Source organism: Colletes gigas, unplaced genomic scaffold (assembly GCF_013123115.1).
Source record: "Colletes gigas isolate AHSC1104 unplaced genomic scaffold, ASM1312311v1 Colletes_gigas_Sc00001, whole genome shotgun sequence".
Taxonomy (NCBI): domain Eukaryota; kingdom Metazoa; phylum Arthropoda; class Insecta; order Hymenoptera; family Colletidae; genus Colletes; species Colletes gigas.
Genome location: NW_025106630.1, coordinates 8392761 through 8418307, shown reverse-complemented (window position 1 = coordinate 8418307; position 25547 = coordinate 8392761). Strand labels below are relative to the sequence as shown.

Genomic DNA, 25547 nt, shown 5'->3' with positions numbered 1-25547 from the left:
AACTGCCCCCCTGTAGAAAACCCTTCCTTCCCTTACATGATTGCTATTACTAACAATTTTATCTGATATTTAAAGAAATTATATTAAATTCGCAGCCATTAGCTCGGCCTTACCCAGGAGGAAAGTATTTAGAATACTTTCGTCGTGGGTAACACCGATTACCAGGTCTCACCACAAGGAGGTTGCTGCGACTGGAGACCCAAAGAGAGATGGATGGAATTTAACTTCCATCTGTAAAATAAAAATTTTAGGTTTTAGGTATTTCGAGGGTAAGAAGGAAAGGCTCGTATTTGCCATCTTTCTCTAATTTCCGACGCTGTCCAAAGTGCAGCAGCTTCACATACACGTTCTGTTCGGCCGTCTAGTAACACTGTTCGAGACGATAACTTGCATGCGGTTTTTGCACGTTACTATCTTCGTGGCGTGTTCTGTCACAATGGAATAAGTGTATAAATTCGACGTTTCGTAAACTTTTAATAAAACGAACATGTCATCGTCCGAGGAGGAGAGTGATCAATTAACTGATTTAGGAGCAATCCGTGATAAAATGTTATGTAAACCGCGACTGGAGGGTATGCAAGTGAGTGGTTGGGAGGACGACGACGCTGGAATAGAAGTTGAACGCAACCCGAAAAGTTAGAACTCATGATCTTAAACAGTATATACTATTGTATAAACCTTGAGTTCTTGAAGCTTTAAAGCTTGATAGTCGGTGTACAATAATTCGAACAACGATCGGTTCAACGATATATTAATTTTCTTCATAGTGCCTGATGAGCAAGAGATTCTTCATGCAGCTGAAAATGGTGATATAGAGAAAGTCAAGAAGTTAGTAGTAAAAAATCAGTCTTTGTTGGAGTGTACGGATAAGGATGGCTACACTCCACTTCACAGAGCATGTTATACCAATCATGTAGAAGTTGTGGAAGTATAGACATTATTTTCTGATCGCTTTATTCCATTGGATTTTCAATTTTTTTGGAAATATTCGGTATCGCTGTTAGTTTCTCTTTTTTACAGTATTTGCTGCAAGCTGGTGCAAAGATAGATGCTAGGACCACGGATGATTGGCAACCGTTACATTGTGCATGCTTTTGGAATAATGTTGAAAGTGCGGCAGTGTTAATTGCAAATGGAGCAGATGTAAATGCTAAAAGCAAAGGGAATCAAACACCTTTGCATTTAGTATCTGCAAGCTCTCACAATTCTCCTGCTTTGCAACTGCTTCTTCTGCATTCAGATACGGATCCTACCATAATAAATTCAAGCGGGGACACAGCAAAACAAATTGCAAGCAGAACAGGAAAGTATTATCCAATGTTTGAGATAATTGAAGACTGCTTAAATATTATTTGAAGTAAGTTGATACACTTCATTATTTAGGATTTATGGATTCAGTAAATATACTTATATACACGAGTTACAACATTATGAATGTAGAAAAATATTTGAAAAGTGATAATATGATATAAGCGTATCTTTGATACACTATTATATTTATAAATATATTAACAACAAACCATGTAATTCCTATAAAAGTGCATTGTATGCTTTAATTCAACAGAGTATAAAAATATAGATGTTGATATATATTTCTAGAAACACAACAGGAATTGTTGTAATATAAATTTCAATAAAATAATACTTAAGCGTGCCTTTTGTTTAATAAATGCATATGTAATGTAGAACTGTCATTGTAAAAACGAAACGCTATTTGAGTGATTTTAATATTCGTAAAAATTGTGAACTGCGAGCGTGATGTTAAACGTCTTAATTGTTAAATAGAATGTGTTTGTTACGAAATATTTATCAATAATATAAAAATTAATGCTTAAATACATTTAAAGTAAAATATCAAATTTCGCCGGTATATTAGAAAACGCATTTCGGTTCGTTTATTTACATTAGAGCGATGTTAAGTTAACGAATTTTGGTGTACCGTTGCTCAAACGTTTTGATCCTTCCCATATAAGGACGGTAAAATCTTCGGTAACTGCATAGAGATGATGTTGATCGAGTGCCCATGCGATTGCAATCACTGCTCCACACCCTTTAGTACCAATTACAATTTCTCTAACTAATCTTAAATCCCAACTGCTCCACAATCTTATAACTCCATTATCTAATCCTGTTGCAATAACGTTTACGGAAACTCCTTCGGGCGCATTCCCATAACAAAGAGCTGTTATTCTTCTCTTAGATAGAACAGATCCAACCGCCCTTGCATTTATGGTAAATACTTTAAGTTCAGACTGACTGGATGATGACGTGTTTTCGATCGTCTTGGAAGTGTCGTAAGTAACCGCAATATCTCCGAGAGTTTCGCTGATCGCTAGTAAACGAATAGGATAATTCTGATCACAGGATATCGATCTTACGTACGTTAAACTGCAATCGAAAGACGGTAAATAATTTTAACATAGAGTTCGATATAAATTCTTATGTATAAGGTATCCCACGTAAAAAGGAAAAGCTGTATCTCTCAAATAATTATTTTAAAGATGTAGCTTTTTCTCAGTTGCGCGAGACACTCTGTATTTATGAGCATATTAACCTGTTTAAATCCCAAATAACGATATTGCCATTTGAATCGCCCGTAACGGCTATACTAAATGCCCGTGAAAGAGATATTATCGTTATTCTACTTCTATGAGCTAGAAGCACGCATGCCGGTACTGAATTGAAATCAATTTTGCTCGTTACAACGGTGTACGCATACACTGTGATTCTACCAGATAAGTGGCCTGCCCAGAGTTGTCCACAATCTGGAGACGAACCTAAAATAGTAATCTAAAAAAAAAAAAAAGGAAAAACTATATTACGTAATTCTTAATTCGACAATATACGTTATGGTACACCCTGTATAAATTGATTTTCTTACTGGATCCAAACCCGAAGATTTAATCAACGGTCTGGGCGGTTGTTCTTTTTTACATTTCAATCTTGCAATTCCATCTGTACCTCCCCACGACACCAGAGCAGCTCCCAATACAGATGTTCCACTTAACATACTCGCGCCTGAAATCATTATACGCTCAATCGTTACAAGCACAAGAAACTATGAAATGTTTGATCCTAGGAATTAGTAATATATCTATACCCTTCTCTTTTGTGTAGCCGAGCAATAGAGTAGTGTAGTTGGGTAATCCAAAAACATCACCAGTTATTAAGGGAATCAAGCATGTCAATGGTGCCCTGTATTTGTGTTTCCAACATAAAACAGGTTCGTTTCCAGGCGCGCCAACATAGTTTCCCCATTTTATCCCTGTAATCGCATAAAATATAACCTCTTCACATACAATGACATCTAGGAAACGCCATTTGACAATTCTATTTAGGAGACGGAAATTGTAACATACCGTCCACACCATCGATGACTTGCGGTAACGAGGAATGTGACATGTTGCCAAAGTTTTGGATCTGCAGCGGATGAGCAGCTCTAAATAATTGAGCCGGTGTTTGGCCATACGTTCGTACCATTGTTTCCCAAGCTTGACGTTCCAAAGGATCCGCGATTTGTTCCACGTTAAAACCATAGTAGGTCTGGAAACATAAATTCCAAAATGTTATTCCAAAATGTGTCCCAAGTTTGAAATATCCAATGATCGTTTAGTTTAACTTACGGCTGGATGAAAAACATTTATGGCTTCTACCGCGGGCCTTCCCGTTTGTCTAAATCCAAACACCAGATCGATCCAATATGGCAGAACTTCCCTGACGAGATCTGCCTCTAACGCTGCTCTATGAGCAAGAATGAACAGTCTTGCGTCACCTCCGCACCATTTTGGCAATTCAACGTTTCCTACTCGATTGCCGTTTTGCCGTACACCGAAATTAAATCCTTCGGAGTTCAGTAAAAATTCAGGCAAATAGAAAAATTCGGGAATTAATTCTTTCACGTCTGTCGTCGAGTCGCAGCTGGTTAGCCGCCATGTTGTAGCCAGCGCGTGGAACGTTCGATCGGGAATATCAAAATTATCGTCTTGATAACACAGAAACATGCTGGTGAACGGTGGTAATCGTACCAAAAAATGCAACACCGTTCCAGAATTACTGTAATGCGACCCGTAGTGAAACGGCTCTTGATTCAAAGCGATTAAATTCAGTCCTTCCGACAAAGCTTGTTTAAGGTAGTTATAATTGTTTATGTAGTGCTGTTCATTCTTTTTATCCTGTACAGCCATAGGGCGTTTGAAATTTCGATAAATCTGCGGATTGTTCAGATCGATTTTTTCACTGGTGTAATCTGCCAAGACAAACGGAAACACAGGGTACTGCATCAAATCGTTGTACGAACGGCCGGCTAATTTGTTCAAGCAAGTTATGTATTCCCAATTTGTTAAAGCCCCGCTTCGCCATAACATGATGGCTTCGCTCAAATCATCACCCGGCACTCGTCTCGGTAAATTGCAAGCAGACAATTCTGTTACGAATTCGTCTCTCTCCTTGGACGAGTTAAACGCCAATAAATAAGTTCTTCCCGTAATTAAAAATATTTCGATGGCTCTCTCTTGCAATTGGTACCTCCTTTTGTGCAATTCCCGAATATCATCGAGACGCCACGCTGTTCCGCCCACCATAGCCAAATCCAGTCCGCCCAATGCTATGTCCGTGTGCAATGGTACGTCCGGATTGTCAGGTACAAAGTATAGGCAGGTTTCACCGATAAGAACTTCACCGGCTAGTTCAGCTCTGGGCGTAACCACCTTGGCTTGAGACATTTTACGTATTCTCTCGCTGGTATGCAATCGCTCGATCAAGGCTGTGGCATTTGTATCTTGCCGATTGGTCATGAACAAATAAGACAACGGTCCCTCGATTTCCGCTGCATCCAATTTATTTTGACAATCCGCCATAAAGAATCTCTTATCGATGTTCAAGTGACATCGTTGTAATCGTATTCTGACTCTCGCAGGCCCTTCCGTTGGATCCAACTCCCAACTTCTCGGGTAACTTTTCGGGAAATGCCAGGGCGCTCTCTCGTGCGTTAAACGTCGTGCCAAATCCCTCCATTTAGCGATTGCTTGAGCCTCCATCGCCCTCGAGTGTTTCAGTCTTTCCATTAATACTTTGCGTTCTTGATTCTGCTCCTCCACAACCGTCTGCGTTATAGTCATGGCACTTTCTGTTAATTGCTTAGAGAGAACGTCGAATCTGTTGCCGATCCTTTGAATAGCCGGAAGATTATTATCGATCCATATGTCGCGATCTCTCATCAATTCGCGTTTCAACAATGCCAGCTCTTCGTTCCATACCCCGATTGATCTAGCTTGATCTATACCTTTCGCCAAGTCCCACACATTCAGCGCTTCTCTCAGCTCAGCGCACAATCTCGCATCGGCGCTAGGCATCTCCACTCGTTTCTGCAAGAGATCCCAAAAGAACACGGTAAACTTTTGTTCTACTTGCGGATGAACTTCCAGAATCGAAGATAATATTTTATCAGCTTTCGGCTCTTCCATCAGCGACCTGATGGCAAAAATCCTGGTATTGTTGCTCTGATGCGGTCCGAGCAACCACATCATTATCTTTGCCGTGTATTTTCTGAGAGCGTGTCTCGTCAACCATCCGCTGCTCCAATGATTTTTCTTTTCCAGCGGATTGCAAAGACCGTGCAACAGAATTGAGAATAATCTTTTGGTCAGTTGTAGCTCGTTCCCTGACGGCGGTTCATCGGCTGACGTTATAAAGTCTACGGCACGCGTTAGAATAATGCGGAACCGTTCGAGTAGTTCTCCTTTCCCTGGTTCGCGTAACGTTGCAACAGTTGGCGCGTGAAGGCTCGTGAAGCTGGATGATCGAGAGCCATGGTCGCTTTGATCGCTGGAGGTTGTGAAGACTGAAACACACATTGTCAAGTATGCTTATCACGGCTGGACCTGGTACAAAATTTATATGAATAATTACCCGAGGTTATGTGATACGCTGAAGCGAGGTACGATGCCGTACTACGTAACCGGAAACCCGATTGATTGGAGACTTTCGCCGCGAGCACATCGAGTTCGCCGTCGAAGAGGGAAACTTGCGCGTTCCTTATGACGGACACGCAAGCTCTGTTTTTGGTACAGTCAGATTTTTCTTTTAATTCCACGTGATTCAGTATCAAATGCATATCTAGGATAGCTTGCATTTGATGGTTTCCTAGAGATTCTAAGAGTTTCGTGGCGATAGCTACGAGTAGCACATGGATATCTCGATAGAGGGAGGCAGAACCGCCTTTGTGAGCACCACCGACTAATGCTTGAACCAGCGACTCGATCAACCCTTGCTCCAAAAGCATCCTCAAAGCATTGGGATTCTGTAATGGAAATGTGTTTGTCTCATTTCATGGACAGTACTTAATCGACACTAACTTACCTTTGCGATTATGTCGGTGATAAATGACACTATTGGCACAGCCACGTTTGGCTCGGTGGCTGCTGCTTTTGCAATCATGGCCATTAACGGTGGCATCGCAGCTAGCGTCGGTCCTCTCAAAGCAAGATTTTCTAAAGCGACTACGAGCGGTTCACTTCCGGGATACAATGCTATTTGATTCGCCAGATGCATAAAGTACTTTTGCTTTATAAATTTGTTCACTTCTTCGTCGCTGGCGCGTTGCAAATACGTTTGCACGACCTGCACAACAATCGTCGCTACAATAGATGAATTTCAATACAATTTTATTACCTTATACGATTATACATACTTTAATTAACGCGGTACGGACTCTGGCGTCGGGATTGTTCGCCAATACAAGTAAAAGTTCAGCTCTTAAAACGTGTTTCAATACCAATCCAACTTGACTATCGGGTAATACTCTGACAGCATCCCGAAGCAACAACAAAAGACCTTCGCAAACCAGACCTTGGCAGGCCCTTCTTTCATCCATCCACGTGCATTGCTTTTCCTAAATAAAAAATCATGATATTGAACACATCATGGTATGGAACAAAAACTTATTTAATGCTTACGTTACTGAGAGGATTCGATCCATCGCTAGCCGCAATTCCAGAATCTTCCCCGGCGCTGGTATCTTGAATCGGACTGTTTCGACGCTCTTTTCTCTTTGACATTTTATTTCTTTGAATCTGTCAAAGGCATACATCGTTGAATATTAAATATATTAACTTTTATTCGAAGTTGCTATATTTGGACTACACAGGTACCAACCTGCATGTTCGTTAAACCTTTGCTCAATTTACTATTTTCCAATGTTCCTACTGATTCCTCCGAAGAACTGATCGTTGCCATGGAGTTAATCTTCACGACCTTTTTCTCCCCAAGAGACGGTAATAAAAAATATATATTGTGCTTCGAATGCGTGATGTACGTTTCCGACGCTTGATGTACGAGAACCAGATAATCAGTGATTGCCACAAGATGAGCAAACTCTGGAGGAGCACCCATCAATGCCCTTATTAACTCGACCACGGCTGTTCCCGTCGAAGAATCAAGCACAGCACCTAATTCCTCGTACATGAAATGCTCCTACGATAAGAAACAAAATGACTATTCTTGTTTCCTTGAACCTAATTTCCTCTCGAATCGCACAACTTACCTTGCACAATGTCAGAATCGTGTTGACGATTTCTGCTCTGTTCAGTTGAGCGGCGTTAAATTCGCGCTGCGAATGTTGGTCCCTTAATAGCAATAACAACGTTTGCAACAACAAATTCAACGTGTCGTATTTAGCCCACGTTCTCCACGCGGTAAGCGCGCCTTTGATCAGTTCAGGATCCGTAATGACAGCCTCGCAATTCTGCGATACCAAATGATTCCCGCTGCCGATATCTTTTATCAGGATCGAACTGTCGCAAGCCGCGTCTAAGATCGCTTTTAGTATATGTCTACCTGCGTGACATCGCGACGATTCTAAAACGCGTAGGATTAATGCGATTCCGCCCTCTGATCGATACTGATTTAATAGTTCCGAATCGCTCCGTATTAAGTGCAGAACTATCGAAAGAGCTAACGCTTGCTCTTCCTCGGTGGAGTTCAATTCGACTACCTGCGGCGTAATAATTTTGCACTTAATAGCAATCGAACGACCGTGTCTCTTGTCTCTGTAGGATTATGCTTACCCTTGCGAATAGGTATAGAAATATGGGCACCCCGCCGATCAAGGTCGCAGCGGGTATCAGTCCTCTGTACTGTTGGCAGTCCAAACGAACGGACAATATCGGAGCTACCGACATAGGAGGTTGCTGCGTGACTCTGTGCTCCGGTGCGGAGACAACCCTAAAACCTGGTTGACCCGGAAACATATTTCTTACCACGGCTAGAAACGAGTATGCGATATTTATACGAAAAAGGAAACTTTGATATTTTATGTAGAAATCGATAAACTTACCAGCCGGATTCGCGATAGCCTGGGGATACAAATGAACGATATTAGGATTCTGTGCCTCGTAACTTAGGAGCAAATTATTTTGCAGTTCGCTCAGGTGTGAATTCGTAGCATCCATCACCGCGTCCCAATCGATTTTAGCGTCGGACACTTTGGTCTCTACGGCGTGTCTTAAATACGTTCCGCCGTACGACTTCCTCCGGTTCGTATCAAATTTTCCACCCTCTGTATTAAATATAGGTGTTAATCGTACACATGGTCTTAGACCATCCGCTCTATTGAAGTGATAATGGATATTTTATGATAATTACCGAATCGTACTTCTCGTATACCCTCCAACGCTCCGGATGCGATTAATGGTGCAAAATCTGGCTTGTCCGTGTTTAAAATACATTCCGCGAGATTAGTGTAATTAGGTCCGAGACTCGCCAGGTATAGTGCTCTCTCTTTCGTAAATACTGGGCATCTGTAAATTATTATGGTTATCAACGCCTTGAAGAGTGTAATCGATGATTTAATGCCACGCTATGAAGGTACATACCTGAATACCATTAAGTTCCCGAGATACCAGGCACCGATACTACTCGATGAGCCCACCTGTCCTAATAATACACACGTGGTTCCAGGCTTTCTCACCAACAGGCCGTCGAATGGTAATATCGCAGTGATTTCTTTCCAGCCGTCCACCCAAAGGACAACCTCGACCACGGCGCTGCGTTTCTTTAAAACGGTATCCTTGAAGTTCAATGCCAAATGATGCCATCGGCCAGAAGGAAGCATATCGGTTATCGACGTTTCGGATACCGTTCGATTCGTTTTGTCGTCTGGCCGCGTTAACCGTAAGATCAGCTTGTCTGAACAGGGAAAGCGAGGAATTGAAATACGTGTACGATAAAAAGTAAATGTTTCGTTAATAATTATAGTAACCGAGTGTACTTAATTACCTGATCTGAGGTCCAACCAGGTTTCAAGAACCAAAGACTCGAGCCCGATAGACAACAAATGAATGATCGATGATGGCGTGGGCGGAGACGTCGAACCTGCTATGACTGATGCAGAAGGGTGATCATTGAAGTTACCGAGCATTACTGTATGTAGAAACGTACCTTCGCGACTCCAGTTATCGGACAGAATACACCAGTCTGACAAGCTGTCGTTATCCGAATCGAGCAACGGTGATGCACCGAGGACTGTTCCTTTGCTGGTAACAGACGATCCTCTTTCAACCCTCAGCCACATGGAAACAGAAGAGCCGTGTAACCAAACCGGCCAGCTCAATTCCGAACCAACTGGCAGACACGTTGCGTGGACAGACCACGGGCTACAAATACCGGTTGCAAGGTGTCTTTTCCGGAAGTTGTTCACTAGATTCTCAGCTTTTTCCAAGTTCTTGAATTCCTCCGCTCGAGTTTTCGGCGGTACCTTCGGTGGTCCGGGAAGCACGGGAAACGACATAATAAAATTGGGCTGGGGTCGTGCAGCGAGTACGAGATGATAAAGTGGTTCCAGCAGCGACAAAAGCGGAGGTGCATCGATTTTAAACAGAGACAGGTACATGACTAATTCCGACGGCGAAATAGATTGTGTCGCTAGCAGGGTGAACATTTCTAGAACAGCGTGTCGAAAATCTGAAAGACGTCGTCGCGTAATGTCACACTTAACATGAAATATTCGGTGGAAATGTTAATGAAAAGTACCTCGATATTGAGCATCTCTGCTAGCGAATATATCCCTGAACCCGTTCAGTATTTTCGTGATCACACCGGAACCTGCTAACGCGGCGCAAGTCGAGGCGCTTTCCCTGCATGTAACTGCAACTTTTCTTAAACCGGTGGTCACGATGGATCCTCTGTCGGCGTCCAAACCTCTGTGCACGAACATTGTTCATAAAGTTTCTTTTATTACATATAATCGGTTTACACTTTGCGCAACGTTCAAGAAAACTCACTGTTCGCTGAAATGGATCAACAGATCTATCGCCAACGAGCACAAGGCTGGGTGAGCGTTCGCGTGACCTCTTGGTTCGACTACCGGTCCCAGAGAATTGCTTCTTTTCACAATGTTGCTGCGAGGACTTTTGCCTGGTACTTCGACGTCTGCCTCGTAGCCATCGTCAGCAGTTACGTATTCGCCTGCGCTGCTGTCGTCCGCTGCACAGTCCGGCATCGTGTCCAACGTCATGGTCGGTAACTAAAACGAAAGATACAGAGAATCTCACAGTAACCTGACTTTGAAGATCATGCGAAGGAATTGCTCGACGGAACTCACTCTGGGTCGAGTATACTGCGGAATGGTTTCCTCTTGCGCCGGTTTTAACATAGAGACTTTCAACAGAGCTTCCACGATCACGGCCAGTCCACGGCCCAGCTTTATACCCGCGTCCATCAGTGCTCTTCCCAGCTCCATGATTATATCACAGTCACCTGTGTCACGTGTACGACGACAAATCGTTTAAATAGAAACAATGCAACGGTCCTACGATTCTATGAAATGAAAATCCTTCGTCGACGGCTGTATACTCGGGAAATGCGTACCGGTGACGAACGTTTCGTGAACTGTTTTCACACCGAACGAATTCTCCGAGCTTATTGGAATTATAATCCGCAGCTGTGCAAGATAGCATAGCACGTAGGACAGGAACACTTATGATTCACGTTCGTTATATAAAACTACTTACACAATGGAGACGTTAAGCAGCACGTGAGTAAAGCTTCGAAGAGTCTGTGCGCTGATTTATTGGTACCTGATACGAGAGAAACGTGTAAATATAAATTTAGAGATTTTTGTACGCGTAAGGATGGTTCTCTGAACGTACCGAGAATAGTGTCCGTAGAGATATACACGGCCAACGTTTTGAAAAGTTGCAAAGATATGTTGGATACAGAATGCGACGATAATTCTGAGCGAAACGTTGGGCTGCTCAGAGCTACCCCGGCTGCGGCTCTCCAGGCGGCGCTCGCTTGGTGCAAATTCATCTTCTTATTCGCGTCTATGTCGCTATCGGTTTCCAGAGACGTCACGACGCTTTCGGAATTATCGAATACTTCCGGCAGGTAGAAATTTTTATTGCTCTTGGAGTCCACCGTTTCGCTACGCTCTTGTAGATTATCTATCGTTGTTCGTTCTAAATCGTTGTGCTTCCGTGAACTTCCTCGTTCTTCGCCAAAGTTATCAGCTATACCGTCTATAGCGCGCAACAACTTGGTCGTTTCCTTTTCGAGAGAGTCGAACAAAGATTTGAGCGCGGGTCTCTCCGCGTCCTGGGCATCGAACTTGCTGGAATTTGTTTTCCAGATCTCGATGACAACGGAGACCTCGAGTAACGCGTACACGCTTCTGGCAAAAGTTGTGTTCGAGAGCAACGCCAGCGTTTCCTTCAATCCATTTATCTCCGCAAACGCGTCGTATATGTGCGCGTTCACGATCAGGCAGGACATCGCGGCCAGACAGGACTGAACGAGGAATTTCGCTATCGCGCTTCCGGTGTCGTTCGCGTAATAGGTTTTAGCTTTAAAAAAGGTGGGATAGAAGACTTTCAAGAGAAGTTCTCGCCTAACGTGTAATCTGGAGCCGGACCCTATTTTGAGCAGGTGAGCCATCACGACGTAACACAGTTTCGGTTCTTCCGGGGTCAACAAATCCGCGTACGACTCCAGAAAATCCCAACTGTAGGTCGCGGGTCTGTCGCAGGTTTCGCACAAATCGGATTCCGAATATGCGCCGAGCTCTTTGAAAAACGTTCGCTCGAGGAGCGTTACGGCCGGAGCATAGGTAGCCGGATCGTGCATCTTGAGAAGAACGACGACGCTGGACATGAGCACTTCGGCTGGAAAACAGCAACAAGTGCCCGCCGCCGTGCAGACTTTTATCAGCCTGACCCGTATCTCGCTGGCAAATTTACAAGATTCTCGGAGGAGATTGGCGAGAGTCATGAACAAAGAGGAAACGCAGCACGCCTGTTTGGTAACGACACCGGTTTGCCCTTGTCCAGTAGCGTAAGCCATCCCAAACGCGTCCGAATGATGGTGAGCCTGAACCTCGTCGACGCAAGATTTGTGCTTGGTTCGGTTGCAACGAGCTGCGTGCGAAATATCGCGACGCGCGGACTTCAAGCCGCTCATCAGAGCACCTATCATATCAATGACCTTTCTCGCGCGCACGATCGACCTCGCTGGATCGACGCTGGGCAGCTCGATGATCGCGAGAAACGTTCTCTCCGCGAGCTTGCCGTCCTGGCTCTCTGTGAACAGCTGGAACAGCTCCAGAAAGTCGGACAACTTCTCGACGGCGGCTCCTTGCTGGTGCAACAGGCAGTAAAGGAAAGTGACGATCCCGTAAATGGTACCGTAAATGAACTCCTGCAGCAACGAGCCCTCTTCTGGCGAGAACACGTTCACCGGTTTGCTGCAGGCGTCCTCGAGCAATCTCAACGTCATGGGTAGTAAACCGTTGTGAATGACGGCCGTGGTTGGTTCGTTCGCTCTTACCACTCGCTCCAACGCTGTCAGCATCAGTCTTGCAGCCGCTGCTTTCAATGTGGCGCACTCCGTGCCGGCCAAACCTACGCCGTCTGCAAGATAAAAGATCCAATATTCATTAATGCACATATTACGTGTACGATCAATAAACTTACGTCCTTACCAAACTGAAGGGACCACAACGCGTCCAAAGCGAACTTGAGGACCTGCACGGCCGGTGTCTGTTCAGCGGGCGTATCGTATTCTCTGAGCCCCTGAAGCAGCTGGATGATCAACAGACTGGCCTCGAAGTTGCTGATCCTGGCATCCAGAACATCTTTGATTCTTTCGTCCGTGTAATCCGTCGGCGTTTTTTTGGCCGGTCGTGCAGGGAGCTCGTAAAGCGCCGCTTGCCATTTCTGTTCCTCGTCGCTTCTGACGACGGACGTGAAGTACTCGAAGTCCATCGGGTTCAGGCGGATCTTGAGCGTGAGCGACCGCGCCTGATCCACGGCGCCCGTCAATAATTCGGACTCGCTGCTCGCGATTTCCGGCGTGTTACGTCGCGTTTCGAACATACCGAACGATCTTTGCTTATGGTGGACCGGCACCTTGGTATCGATACTGTGTCTACGGCTGGCTCTTCTCCGCGTCGAGGCATTTCCATCGTGGTGGCCGCCGCTGCGGGCCGACTTTGTCGCCTTGCGTTTCGCCTGCGGCACGATATCTATGGTGTCGACCGTGTCGTCGTTGCGGTAAAGCCTCACATAGGGATTGGGCGTGGAAACCTGCGCAGATGAACGCGTGGATTCCTTCGAAGGCGCGAAATCGGCCTTGGTGTTCTCTTCCTGAAGGGCGACCGGATATAGGGCCACCAGCAGAGCCACCAGTTCGCGTCCGCAAGAAAGGCCCCGTACACCGAGCAGCTGCAAAACCGCCAGACACCGCCAGCCGCGATCTTGGGTCAAGTACTTCCTCAATCCGATCAGCTCGTCCCCGTCGATCCTCTTCGCGCAAAGTTCGTGCACGTCCGAGAGCAACTCGCAGGCTATAAGAGTGGATACTCCACCGCCACCGACCGAACTGTAATGGATATTTCCATACTACGTCTTTTATATATCTCTATCTTATCCATCGGACGAGGTACGCTTATCGTATCATTATCGCCCCGATACGACCATTGTTCGCGCTCCTATACAATCTAATTTTCAGTGGACGATCCGGTATCTTCCAAAGGAGTTTTCCGAACGATCGAGCGAAATTTTCGCGACTCCGCGTACCCGGAACAGTGATGCTGCCGGTGAACGATAAGTGGACAGAATTATTCATTGTATGTATTTTCAATTATGTCGAAAACAATCGTACGTAGCAAGTGCAAACATGTAAAAGTGACTGCGAACAGGCACGGTAAAACTAATAGTAATACGTAAAAAATTGCATCGAAACCGCAAACGTGAGATCACGTTTTTATACTGTGGTCGACGAGCACCGCAACTAGCCTACCACCAGTCTTTTTTATGCTTTTCAAAGTACGACGACTACTATGCAAGAATTCGAAACTAGTTCGTACCAGAGATGAGCGTTATCAAGATAAAATATTATAAAAGTCAAATTTCTATTTGACAATTTGCTCGTACTCGTTGTTACTGCCTTTTCTCATTCACGCTTGAAAACAAGATGGCTGAATGAAAGAACGAGACATCGATTACGCAATGTATTCATAGAAGCAGCGATCGAGAACAGATTGCAGAAAATATTCCTTGTAGACAAGAAATGGTGATCGATACGATGATAAAAATTTTGGATCTGATAAAGGTGAATATACATACATACATACATACATAAAAAAAAGTTTCATACATTCCGAGATGGAACAATTTACATTAACATGTATGCTTTATGAAGGAAAAAAATTTTATTTTCCACTATTATTATTTGAAGTAATGAAATTATTTGAGAAACAATATTTTTCAATTGTATGAATCTATTTCATCGAAAACTTATATTTCTTATCTCATTTGACGTAATTATTTGTTATCTTTATTTACGTCGAAAATGCCCATCTCTGGTTCGTACGTACATATGTACTTACTCACGTATAGTGGGTCGTAAAATTGACCGTACACGCGTATTAAAAATATATTTACTCAAAGAGCTTAATAACAATTGTGGCGGCGTAATCTTACCAAAACGATAGAACATCTTTTAGGTCTCGACCTTCTTTTGCTTGAGAAAGAAGCTCGGCGAGGAACAGGTCCAACCAGGATGATTTCTAAGACAAAAGAAATATTTAGTAGCTCGTATTCGAAGATATGGGATGAAATTGTCTTCTGTTCGATTCGATGACTCCGTAGCAGTAACGAATAACTAGTTACAGCAGTATACAAATAATTAAAGATTCTCTTGCTCTAAACGGTGCCGTGATTTCGAGACTCGATACTGTAGCAAATCATAGAAAAACAACTGGTTACGAGATAGATAATACGACGAGGAAATGATAGATATAGAATGCTAAACAAAGACATTGCTTTCTTTCATTTTCGAAACGCACGTTGATTATTACACGTGTCTCCGTGCACGCGATAAAATAATCATCACGATAGGATTTGCGACCGAAATACACAAAGATTAGAATGGCTTGTGACGTAAATGCTATCTAAATTCGCGAATTCGTAAACTGTTGTGCTCTTTCTTTTTCATTGTTAACTTTACGATCGTGATCGAATAAAATTTATCACAAGCATCTCGATTTCCGACAGACTATCCGGAAGTGTCTTATAATTTTCTTCTACTTTCGAAATATCCTATTACAGTGAATTCTGTCTTACGGTTCTCGACTGTTTTCTAAGAACTAGAACTCTTCTTACATTCATCAATTTTCTTTATTAAATTATAATTTTGTCCAGCAGTGTATGGCAGACGAGTCAGAGGGATCGTACGTTATTTCGTTACGGCCACTCGGCAAAGTATCGTCAGGGCTAGGTCACTATGCGTGACTTGTATGTCATCCTGACGCGATTCTAAAACGTTGTTTAACCACGAGGGGGAGAATGATCGACGTCGATTACGAAATCTTCCACGATGGAAGACGACGAAGGACGCATTAATCGAGAACGTGTTTTCAAGTTCCTCGCGTTCGGATGATACATCGAGAAAACCGAGGAGAAAGGTTGAAACGCCAAGGTAACAGCAATAGGTACATATCGCTAGATTTTTCTCTCGTACCGTTGCGGCATTATTTACATATTTCCAAAAAGATAAAATTCCTTAAATTTTCAAGAGTTGCAGGTACGCTTCCGATTTTTTAAATCACGGATCCGTATATGTACACATATACCTCGTAACTCTGCGGCTCCGCGTGTATGAAACGATCCCACAAAATCTGCAGTTTGTTAGCCGAAGCCGAAGACATTCCTAGACTTTCTTCGTACTCCTTCTCGTCGTCTTCGTACCTGTCCTCGGTCTTCAGCCGCGTATCCTCTTCATAACTCGCCGGCTCGTCGAAACTGAACCACGGATACAGAGTGTCCTCGGGCAACCTTCGAGGATCACTGCTAGAGCACGTAACCCGATCACCTGAAACGATCGAGACCTTACACTAGCTTTCGTCCGAGCAAACGCATCGCGTACGCGCGTAAATCGAGCTCTTTGGCGATGTCAGTATACGGAGGTGCCGTGCGGACGTGATTCTCGTCGCCGTCGATGAAAGTGTACTCTCGTCGGTAATCCGCGTCCCCGACAACCTCGAGTTTATACCGTGACGCGTCATGACGCGACTCCTTCTCGCATACGCGATGCGACTATTGCACGGGCGACGTCTTCGCGTGTATGCGCGCTTATATGCCGACCCGACTGCAGCTTACATAACATCCCCACGAGTACACGACAGACCAGTTTACAACATTCCGCGCGAAGCCTGAAAGCTTTTCACAGTCTACGAACCACGGTCTGCGAAGAAAGAGAGAACGGTAATCCGGGATTCGTGGGCACCAGTACGACATCGTCGTACCGTCACCGCCATTACGGATCCAGACGCGCACCACCGGAACGGTACGTGGTGACGGTCATTAAAGAGGAAACAGTGCCGAAACAGTGCCGGGTCTACGACGTACCAGCATCGATTCGCTCGTTATCGACTGATTTACTCTCGTGCCACGCAACGGTTGCCCCGTTATCGCCCCGTCTCGGACCCGTACGGTCGTTTCTTTTTTTTTTGTTTATCCACGACTGCCGACCGCGACCAAGATCCCGGAACGATACTCGAGATCGCGTACGCTTCTCGATTCCTCTATATCTGTTTATATACCGGGACTTATCGATCGACACACCGGAAAGAGAAAACTACTGTCAATGCTCCCGAACACCGAACCGTATCTATACGTGTATCTCCGCTCGCAGCGAGAACGTTCAGAGAAAATCGTTTAACGCACGTACGACCATCGTCGGACGGGGATCACGACCTCTTCGAACGATCGACTATCGTTCCGGTCAACTAACAGTGATTTACGAGTTTCTTCTACTACGACTTTTTACTACGAGCAGCCGGTGGTCATTGATCTTCTCCGTACGCTTCCTCGCGACTTTGCTTCCAACCAACAATTATCGTAGCGGATACGCACTGGCAATCTCTTCGGAGTCGCGTCTCGTCGTTGGATCACCCGTATTTCCCTTGACTACGATAACTTCGCTCTACGAAATTACTTCTCCTCGCTTTCGAACATTCCTCGATACTTTTCACCGCCCCGACGATAATGTTGACTCGTGGAATAATACCGAAGGGTGCGGAGCGCGCCACGCGTTCAAACTTTTCTGACCGTTAATCGGGTGCATCGATGGCTCGCGAATTACAATAACCGAATACGAATGCACATCGAAAGACGATCATCAGCCTCGTTCACGAGCGACTACGAAGCTACTTTGTCGGCTGATCTCCTCGATGATTCTCCACATCGGGATCCGCGGTATGGTGGAAGGAAGGGGGAGATTAGAGAGACGAGCCTCCCGTAGGTCAAAGAAAGCCTCCAATCGGCTTCTTTCGTCGACGAAAACTTATGATTCACGCGTCGCAGACTACCTACCCCCTGTGTTCGGGGGAAAAAAGAGAGGCAAATCCTACGAAGGATAGACGACGCCGGCTACGCAGGATATAATATACCACCCTCCGCTAACGTTCGATGCAACGGGATATATTTCTCGTCGGGGATGCCCTCCCTAACAGGTATACCATTAGTCAGTCGTGCAAGTAGTCACGTAGCTGATAGCAATGGGATTTCGAATGCTTGGAATCGTTTCGAATGTACAAAACAGCGGAAAAATCTAATTCGAAAATCCTGGTCATCTTAAAATCAGGGATGGTAGATACTCGGTTCTGAAACCAATATATTTTCCTTTAATACAACAATTTATTTATTTTGATTTATTAAATAATCAGATACTTACATACTTAAACGATACACACTTTTATTGCTTCTCTTCACGCAATTTTAATATAAGTATAATGTGTGTTTTTTTCTTTTATGTGATTCGTTTTTATGTTTTATAGTTGCAAATCCAAAGTCCCACCATTAGTAATCCGGTCGTGTAGTCCACGTCGAACTCGCTACCACATTATCTTCCTATAAAACGTAATTAGTGTAAATAAAATGCTCTGAGCATCGACAGGACGGTCAATGGATATTTCGTTCATTTTTCACAAAAAATCGTTTTCTACATTTATCGAAATGCATCGCGTATTTTGGAACGATCTGTATGTCGCACTCATGGAAATCTGTGTCGTGAACGACATACGTTTCCACCGCCAAACAGTGTTATAATTATCGGTTATTTGTATCATTCTTCCTCCCCCACCCGCCACAATCAATGGCTCTAACAGTGCCTGACAAACAACGATAACCGCGCGAACACGTGCAAACAATTGAAAACATTCAGTTTCAGCTAGGCAGTAGTCGTTCAGCCGTAATTGTCTATCAATCTTTGACTCGTATAGCCCGCTCATTATTGTGCTCCGCGATTATCTTAATGGAGTTCTACCCCGTCGTTCTTTAATTAGCAACGCGTGATAATAGTGTGCATCCGCGTCTTTTTCTCTTTCGCGAAAAAAACAATCAATATTTGTCCCGCCGTTTGTCGTGCCGGCGAAAGTAAGAAATAGACTGTAACGTGCGATAATTTACGCGGATAAAAGAAATCGCGTGAAAAAAAGTGCTCGTTCGATTCTTCCCGAGTGATCGACCAACTTTCGAATGTAATGCGTATGTAGTACTGATTTAAAGAAAAAAAACTTCCATCTGGTACTTTGATCGATCCACTGATTGCTAATATATTTCTAATGGAATTAGTTGTAAATAAAAATATTTACACGTGTTGCGCGTACTCTAGACTTTTAATACTCCTGCAAGGACAAGTGAATGTATAACAATAACACTAACGTTAACAACACAAGAAATACCAAGTTTAATTTAAATTGAATCGAACCAATAAAAACACTTTCAATTCACAGAAAATAAAGGGTAAATTTGAGAACTAATCGATCGACAACCAAAATGTCATGTCATTCCGTTTTCCGGTAACCTTCATCGTTCTTATGTTTCGTTATTATCAACGTAGGAAAAACGAGATTTATGTTACCGTAACTTTCGGTTTTATGTTTCTCTCGATTAAAAACTAATTGAATATTGTTTCCACGATCAACCTGCTTGCTCGTAATCGATCAACGAATTCGATGACTCGATCATTTAATGGTTACATCAAACAAACAGTTGATTCGGATAACTGTTGACCTTCGAACTTTTTGTTACAAAGTTGTCGATTAAGATACCATACATTTTTTTTCTCTTCGTGAAAATTTCTTTCCTGCCCTGGTTCACCGTATTTTTAATACGCGTTGCAATTCCCGCCACCGATGTTGCGTTTACGATTTCATGCGCGGCAAGATTATGAGAAATGTTACACGGGACAGGGCAACGGACAAACGTATAGAACACTATAGAACAAGATGGCAATACCTTTTCGGGAATTACGAACACAGCTTGTTCGTCAGCCGAGTATTCGATACCCGAGACGCGTCGTCCGATTAGAATTAGATGTAATAATTGTTAACGAACCATCACGATTTTTTATAATTGGAATAACAACATTAACACCATTGTTCTTTTCGTACTGCACGAAGTACGTATGTAATCGCGATTGGATACTGGAAACAGACACTGATGTTTTCATCTTCCTTATGATTTTTGCGCCACTTTCAAACTACGGTCAGAAACAATCTTTTACACGGGGCACGCTTTTTAGAAATAAACGTACGTAATACGAAAATACTTTTCTCTGTTGCCCAATTTTCTATCTAAATGAGACAATTCGTTAATTATCCTTGTCGGTTTGAGAAAATGTCGAAAGAGGGGTATTGATTTCTATCGTAACAATGGTTCGTCATTAAAGGGATACACTGTTGCGAACACGATCGGAAGAAATTTGATTAATGTTTACCTAACAATATTTAAGTACTTTAAATGGTGCTGCCACCTGTTCACCGTACGACATTCCCAAGAATCGTTAAATTAAAACTTTACAATATGTAGTACGTACATGCATACGACGTTTTTAACCTCCATAAACTGGTGTAGCTCCTTGCCCGACTCTCCATGAGAGTATAAACACATCCTTTCGATATAATTATTATTAATAAAGGATGACTGTTTGGGAGAGACTGCGAAATCCTTGCGGTTGGAGGGCCGGTGCTAAACAAATTTCAGTCGATGCGATGATACCAATTTTTGCGGTTCCAACGTTAGCGGTGATAGCTGCACAAACGATGCTCTGTACTGTAATTATATTCGTCGCAACACCGTTATTGGTCTACTACTTGCATCACAATTTCTTGAGGTTTTTACTACGAACTAAATTTTTTCTAATGTGGACGATTACAAGCGTCGTCATGTTGATGCTGATATTTGAAACGAGTGTCGTACCCTTATTAGAGATCTTGCCAGAAGAGAATCTAATGTTTATAATTTGTGTCGTGGGAGGTATATCGTGTGGCTACAAGAGTAGACTAAACGCAGATTCCACCACTCAGGAAGGTGCCTTGACCACCCAAGGTTTAGAACTTGGCGAAGGAAGCGGAGAGCTTTGCATTACATGCAGAAGAAGGGCACCACCAAAAGCTCATCACTGTCGCATGTGTCAAACGTGTATTTTGAATAGAGAATATCATTGTAAATGGTATAGTCTTAAATTATGCAAAAAAAAAAAAAAAAAAATGGATTATATTGTATATATATACTCTTTATTTCAGGTTGGATTGTTGCATAGGTTCCAGCAATTTAAAATGGTATCTAGGATGTTTGTATTTCTCAGCCATAGCTTTTATCTATGGTTCCAATTTAACCATGACTAGTGTCTGCCATCCGTTTATACTTATTGGCACTGTCCTTTTACCGGATGATTGCAGCGACGTATATCATCAATTAGAGTATGTATCTCTTAGGTGTTATTTCATGTTGAACAGCTGTAATTAATTGGAATAGACAATCTGTTAAAATTAATAGTAATCGGGGATATAAAATGATACCCAGATGAAGCACAATACTTCTTGGTATTAACTCTCAAAACTAAACTGGAAAGATACCAAGAATCTACGATGCAAACTTCAATAATTGCATGATAGCGATAATTGTCCAGACTCGTGTTAAAGTCGTAAATATTGTAATATCTCTTATTTGCTTTCCACCAATATAAAAATTGAATAGATAACGTGTCGCGCAACTGTTTGCTTCAAGTACCCAGTTGGTATATAATGTACATATTGTTCCAGTATTGCTCTCTGCTTCATCTCGGCACTCTACAGCTTGCTCGTTGGTCTGGTGGTACTTTTCTATTTAGTATATCATCTTTGGTTAATTTATCTTGGTACAACATCGAACGAGCGACGTCTTCTTGAAGCTGGAAGTCAATATGATCATGGTACATTGAAAATTGTATCACGATTATTTTGCTGTAAAACTTAGATACTAAATGTAGACTAGAATATTAAATTTACTTTGTACGGAAAATATGTGGCAAAAACATCAGGCATAGCAGTACGTGAATCGCAATGTACGCTTTAATATTAGTTCGAGCACACCTTTCACTATTAATATACTTTTAACACTCGTTATTGTTTCCTTCTTTTACAATAACAAGATACTTAATACTATTAAGCTATTGCTCGTGGTATTGAACTTATTAATAACATATCGAGACATAAAAGTACTGATCTCCATTAAAAATATTAATCACCTTCGTTTCATTATTATGCGCATCATTTGTATATTTATTGTAACTGTGATAAAGTGGTCATTGTACGACTAACGTAATAAATTGTATTAATCAATTGTGTATAGTACATTTAAGATCTAAACTTGAAATGTTTAAACGTGATAAATGTTTGTATTATATCATTTTTAAAATATCGTTATATATACAGTTTTTGTATTTTAATTTAATATTATAACTATACTTTAATCCTCTAATGCTACGCCCCTCTGTTTAGGATCAAAGTCAGGAATCACAGTTTGCACCAATTGCCTCAACTCGTTTTTCCTTTTCTCGCTTTCTTTTATATGTACAGCAATTACAAGATACTTCTTCCACGTATGAAAATATCTCGTTTTTAAATTTAGTTCGTAATGATTGATGGCTAATTTTTTCTTTTTTTCATATTGTATTTTTAGTTCAAATGCTATTATTTTCCATGATTTGAAGTATCTATCTAAGAGTTTCATATTACAGAAATCAATGGCAACTTGGTAATTTAGTCTCGTCTCTTTAGCCATCTTCTTCCAATTCTCAAATACCTTTCTTATTAAACTTCTATTATAATAAACTTCGGCAGTTTCAATTATAATTGTGGATCGAGTCTCCGTATTTCCTTTCCGCGCTATAAATACTTTCCTTATCAAATTCTTCCTATAATGGTTATCTACCTTCTTAATATTACTTTTCTTTTCTTCAACCAGAATTATCAACGGCTCTATCACATAATGTCGCAGTAAGTATTTTCGATGAAATACGTCCGCCATATTGTTCAAATTTTTTAATTTTTCTATTTCCCGTTGTCGATTTTGTTCTTCCTCTTTCCGTTGTCGATTTCGTTCTAGCTCTTCCTGCTGTCGATTTCGTTCTTGCTCTTTCCGTTTTCGATTTCGTTCTTGCTCTTTCCGTAGACTTCTTGCTTGAGTTAGAGCCTGTTAATACATAAATCGAATCAAAAATTCATTGTATTGTTTGTATCGTGCACAACAGAACCGTCGTGTGGATATCAGCTACCCTTGTTTGAACTTACATATGACCCCTTCCCCCCTTGACTAGAAAACGATTAAAAACGTAAACATTCTTATAATCGCATTATAGTTATTACATGTAAATGTAGCATTTAAAAAATTAATAGACAGAACTATCGATAGATCAGAATACTATTCGACCTCGTGTTGTATTCTTCTATTCTTCTGTTCTTCTTCTATTCTGTCGGCTTCCGCTTTCCTCTCTTGTTCCTCCAATTTTTTCCTGCGCGATTCTTCGGCTAGTTTTACCCTCTTCCGTCTGGCAACTGCTCGAGCTTCCATTCTTAATAAAAATTTTGGTGGATCCGGTAATCGTCGAGGTACCACCAGACTTTCATCCCTTTTATAAAGACAAATGGAATCAATGTTAACTGCCATGAGTTTACATTGTAAATCGTCATGGAAATTTATAATACCTATAGCCGCTTTGTTGCATCAATTGTATTAAAGTTCTTCTTGTCCCTTGCCCACAGTGAGGGAGCATTTCTTTAACAATATTTACTGTATCTTTGGTCGTCCTGGATATTTCCTTTTGCGTTTGCGTTAGTTTTAATTCCTCAATCATCTTGTTCTGCTCTGTCAATTTGGCTCTCTGTTTTTCTATTATTCGTTTCTGGGCATTTAACCGACTTTGTGCCGGCGATTCGACAACAACGGGTTTACAGTATACGTTCTTTCTTCTTATATCTGCGTTACTCGATCCTTTTTGATCCTTTTGATCCTTTTGACTCTTCATCAATTCTTTCTGACGTTCCGTAATTGTATTTATAAACTTCTCGATCTTTCGTTCTTCCGAGAGTTCTTCCTTTTGGCTCTGCAACCTGTTCTTTGCATTCTTTGTACACATTCTCCAAATATCAAAGTACTTTTTCATTATCCTAGCAGCCATACTTTGTTGAATCTTCGTCTTAATGCCGCGAATTCGTTGCTCTTCCTTGGCATTTTGTTTCAGAGCATCAAAACATTTCCTTAAAAGACATAAACGTTGTGTATCTGATTCGAAATTAGGTTTGTCCTTGATTGTTACTTTTATACTTCTAACACATGATATTTCGCATTCTTCTGTCTTCGAGTTCTTCCCATCCTCTGCTTCTAAGGAAGAGTCATTAACTTCTGCTGTTGTGCTATTTTCTAGACGAGTCTCCATAACTCTTTCACCAATGCTACAATTTCTCTCAGACTTATCTCTGAAAGCTATCTACAAAAAAATTTATATATATTCAATTATCAATATACATATAATCAATTACAGGTCTCTTAATTGTGTAAAATTTATGCTAACTTTGTTTTTATTCCTCCTAGATGTTCTCCAAAAGTCTACATCATCAGAGGGTGCAAGGTTTCTTTTTTTACAGATATATGGTTTAAATAACTCTGACCTATATCTATGCAGTTCTGTTTCAAATTTCGTCAACTCTCGTTTCAGGAATCTCTCCTGTTTCTTCATGTACAATTCCTTCGTCTGTTCCTGCGTCAATAATCTGCAAAGCATACATTTTGAAATGCACGTTCAAAAGTTGTGTACTATATTACTTTTGAAAATACCTCTTGGCTTCCGCTAGAGCGGAATATTTCATGGACGAAACAGACAAATCCTCCCGAGGTATTCGATGTCTCGCATCCATAATTAAATTCGGATCGAGGAACGTCGTCTTCTCCTTGTCCCTTGACATTCGAAGTTTTTCCGATGATGAAAAAATATTTACTTTCGTAATTTGATCTACCAGATCAGTGACGTCGTTTGCGTGTATCATACTCGCATTCATTTCACAGAATAATCGCGTATTTGAATAAATTAAGCAACGATATTACATTTATGAGCATAGATATATCAAAAAGCCATTATTTGGCCCCCTTGTTGCGTTGTTGTTTCGTTGTTAAGGAAAGTTGTGAAAGATATCCCCTATACATGCAAATAAACCTGCCCAAACCTATTAAAAAACCAGGGGATGGAAATCAGTAGTATCGGATAACGAAATGCTACAAAGTCTTGCAGTGGTGCTTTGCATTAATGCCTGTCCATGTATGAAAATTAATTTTATTGCAGTTGATATTATGAATATTTAAACGGAAAATTCAATTGCATACAATTCGATAAATATTTTAATAAGGCGCACGGAACTATTTAATAATTGTGTATCGAATGTTAATTACTATTTGAAATATCTTATTCGAATAATTGTATGGGATCCACGCGGAAATGCAGGGTTAAGTCGCATGGCTAAGGGCCTCGACAGCAAATTCCCGATCCCATAAACTCCATAAGAGAAACATGGTTCAAGAGCTATAACAATTTATTCATACACCTTAGCCGGCTGCGTATGGCATCGGAACGAAAATCCCACGTTCTCGATTGCCATTGCGGCAATGCCACACGTGTGTGCGATATGCGCATCGGTTCGCGATAAGGAACACGCATAGGAAAACGTATAGAGCCATTCT

At 42.0% G+C, this 25547-nt stretch overlaps 4 protein-coding genes across 11 annotated transcripts; 2 read left to right on the top strand and 2 right to left on the bottom strand.

Annotated features, from left to right (window-relative positions):
* Nucleotides 1-353: 353 nt before the first annotated feature.
* LOC122405001 (ankyrin repeat domain-containing protein 49-like) lies at nt 354-9068 on the top strand. 4 transcript variants are annotated; one of them, XM_043409460.1, is made up of 4 exons: nt 354-635; nt 768-928; nt 1021-1357; nt 8995-9068. In XM_043409460.1, exons 1-3 carry the CDS (start codon nt 488-490, stop codon nt 1354-1356), a joined length of 645 nt encoding a protein of 214 aa, XP_043265395.1. In that variant the 5' UTR covers nt 354-487; the 3' UTR covers nt 1357; nt 8995-9068. The 4 variants fall into 4 exon arrangements, with proteins under 4 accessions (XP_043265395.1, XP_043265393.1, XP_043265401.1 ...); XM_043409458.1 differs by having other exon boundaries at nt 9009-9045; XM_043409466.1 differs by lacking the exon at nt 8995-9068 and adding an exon at nt 1600-1712.
* On the bottom strand, nt 1893-20427 carry LOC122404915 (lysosomal-trafficking regulator). 4 transcript variants are annotated; one of them, XM_043409314.1, is made up of 28 exons: nt 20371-20427; nt 18349-18401; nt 16124-16362; nt 14973-15058; nt 12971-13869; nt 11145-12899; nt 11007-11072; nt 10598-10752; nt 10278-10519; nt 10027-10196; nt 9436-9957; nt 9274-9378; nt 8871-9183; nt 8641-8795; nt 8333-8554; nt 8064-8260; nt 7541-7990; nt 7153-7470; nt 6954-7070; nt 6689-6889; nt 6358-6618; nt 5908-6298; nt 3624-5839; nt 3360-3543; nt 3101-3265; nt 2882-3018; nt 2555-2790; nt 1893-2388 (listed from the first exon to the last, which is right to left on the bottom strand). In XM_043409314.1, the coding sequence occupies exons 3-28, from the start codon at nt 16196-16198 to the stop codon at nt 1905-1907; spliced, it is 10122 nt and encodes a 3373-aa protein (XP_043265249.1). In that variant the 5' UTR covers nt 16199-16362; nt 18349-18401; nt 20371-20427; the 3' UTR covers nt 1893-1904. The 4 variants fall into 4 exon arrangements, with proteins under 4 accessions (XP_043265249.1, XP_043265239.1, XP_043265230.1 ...); XM_043409304.1 differs by lacking the exon at nt 20371-20427 and adding an exon at nt 19791-19898; XM_043409295.1 differs by lacking the exons at nt 18349-18401; nt 20371-20427 and adding an exon at nt 16650-16656 and having other exon boundaries at nt 9274-9957.
* Nucleotides 16741-22054, top strand: LOC122404987 (palmitoyltransferase ZDHHC23-B). The gene is made up of 4 exons (XM_043409433.1): nt 16741-16836; nt 20473-21006; nt 21080-21256; nt 21599-22054. The coding sequence occupies exons 2-4, from the start codon at nt 20474-20476 to the stop codon at nt 21789-21791; spliced, it is 903 nt and encodes a 300-aa protein (XP_043265368.1). The 5' UTR covers nt 16741-16836; nt 20473; the 3' UTR covers nt 21792-22054.
* LOC122404967 (trichohyalin) lies at nt 21603-25279 on the bottom strand. Of its 2 annotated transcripts, none has more exons than XM_043409401.1 (6): nt 24651-25279; nt 24388-24586; nt 23522-24303; nt 23247-23445; nt 22063-23009; nt 21603-21726 (listed from the first exon to the last, which is right to left on the bottom strand). In XM_043409401.1, the coding sequence occupies exons 1-5, from the start codon at nt 24869-24871 to the stop codon at nt 22284-22286; spliced, it is 2127 nt and encodes a 708-aa protein (XP_043265336.1). In that variant the 5' UTR covers nt 24872-25279; the 3' UTR covers nt 21603-21726; nt 22063-22283. The 2 variants fall into 2 exon arrangements, with proteins under 2 accessions (XP_043265336.1, XP_043265345.1); XM_043409410.1 differs by having other exon boundaries at nt 22063-22928.
* Nucleotides 25280-25547: the final 268 nt, after the last annotated feature.

What these genes read in the sequence shown, in the direction of transcription:
- LOC122405001 (XM_043409460.1), top strand. Translation starts at nt 488, where the DNA reads ATGTCATCGTCCGAGGAGGAGAGTGATCAATTAACTGATTTAGGAGCA. An exon ending in AGTTGAACGCAACCCGAAAA is followed by an intron (nt 636 to 767) that starts GTTAGAACTCAT and finishes TTTTCTTCATAG; the next exon opens with TGCCTGATGAGCAAGAGATT. An exon ending in ATCATGTAGAAGTTGTGGAA is followed by an intron (nt 929 to 1,020) that starts GTATAGACATTA and finishes TCTTTTTTACAG; the next exon opens with TATTTGCTGCAAGCTGGTGC.
- LOC122404915 (XM_043409295.1), bottom strand. An exon ending in CGCAGTATACTCGACCCAGA is followed by an intron (nt 10,520 to 10,597) that starts GTGAGTTCCGTC and finishes CTTTCGTTTTAG; the next exon opens with TTACCGACCATGACGTTGGA. An exon ending in AGCGTATCACATAACCTCGG is followed by an intron (nt 5,840 to 5,907) that starts GTAATTATTCAT and finishes TGTGTGTTTCAG; the next exon opens with TCTTCACAACCTCCAGCGAT.
- LOC122404987 (XM_043409433.1), top strand. Translation starts at nt 20,474, where the DNA reads ATGACTGTTTGGGAGAGACTGCGAAATCCTTGCGGTTGGAGGGCCGGT. An exon ending in AGAGAATATCATTGTAAATG is followed by an intron (nt 21,007 to 21,079) that starts GTATAGTCTTAA and finishes TCTTTATTTCAG; the next exon opens with GTTGGATTGTTGCATAGGTT. An exon ending in GACGTATATCATCAATTAGA is followed by an intron (nt 21,257 to 21,598) that starts GTATGTATCTCT and finishes ATATTGTTCCAG; the next exon opens with TATTGCTCTCTGCTTCATCT.
- LOC122404967 (XM_043409401.1), bottom strand. Translation starts at nt 24,871, where the DNA reads ATGAATGCGAGTATGATACACGCAAACGACGTCACTGATCTGGTAGAT. An exon ending in CTAGGAGGAATAAAAACAAA is followed by an intron (nt 24,304 to 24,387) that starts GTTAGCATAAAT and finishes ATTTTTTTGTAG; the next exon opens with ATAGCTTTCAGAGATAAGTC. An exon ending in ATAGAAGAATACAACACGAG is followed by an intron (nt 23,010 to 23,246) that starts GTCGAATAGTAT and finishes ATGTATTAACAG; the next exon opens with GCTCTAACTCAAGCAAGAAG.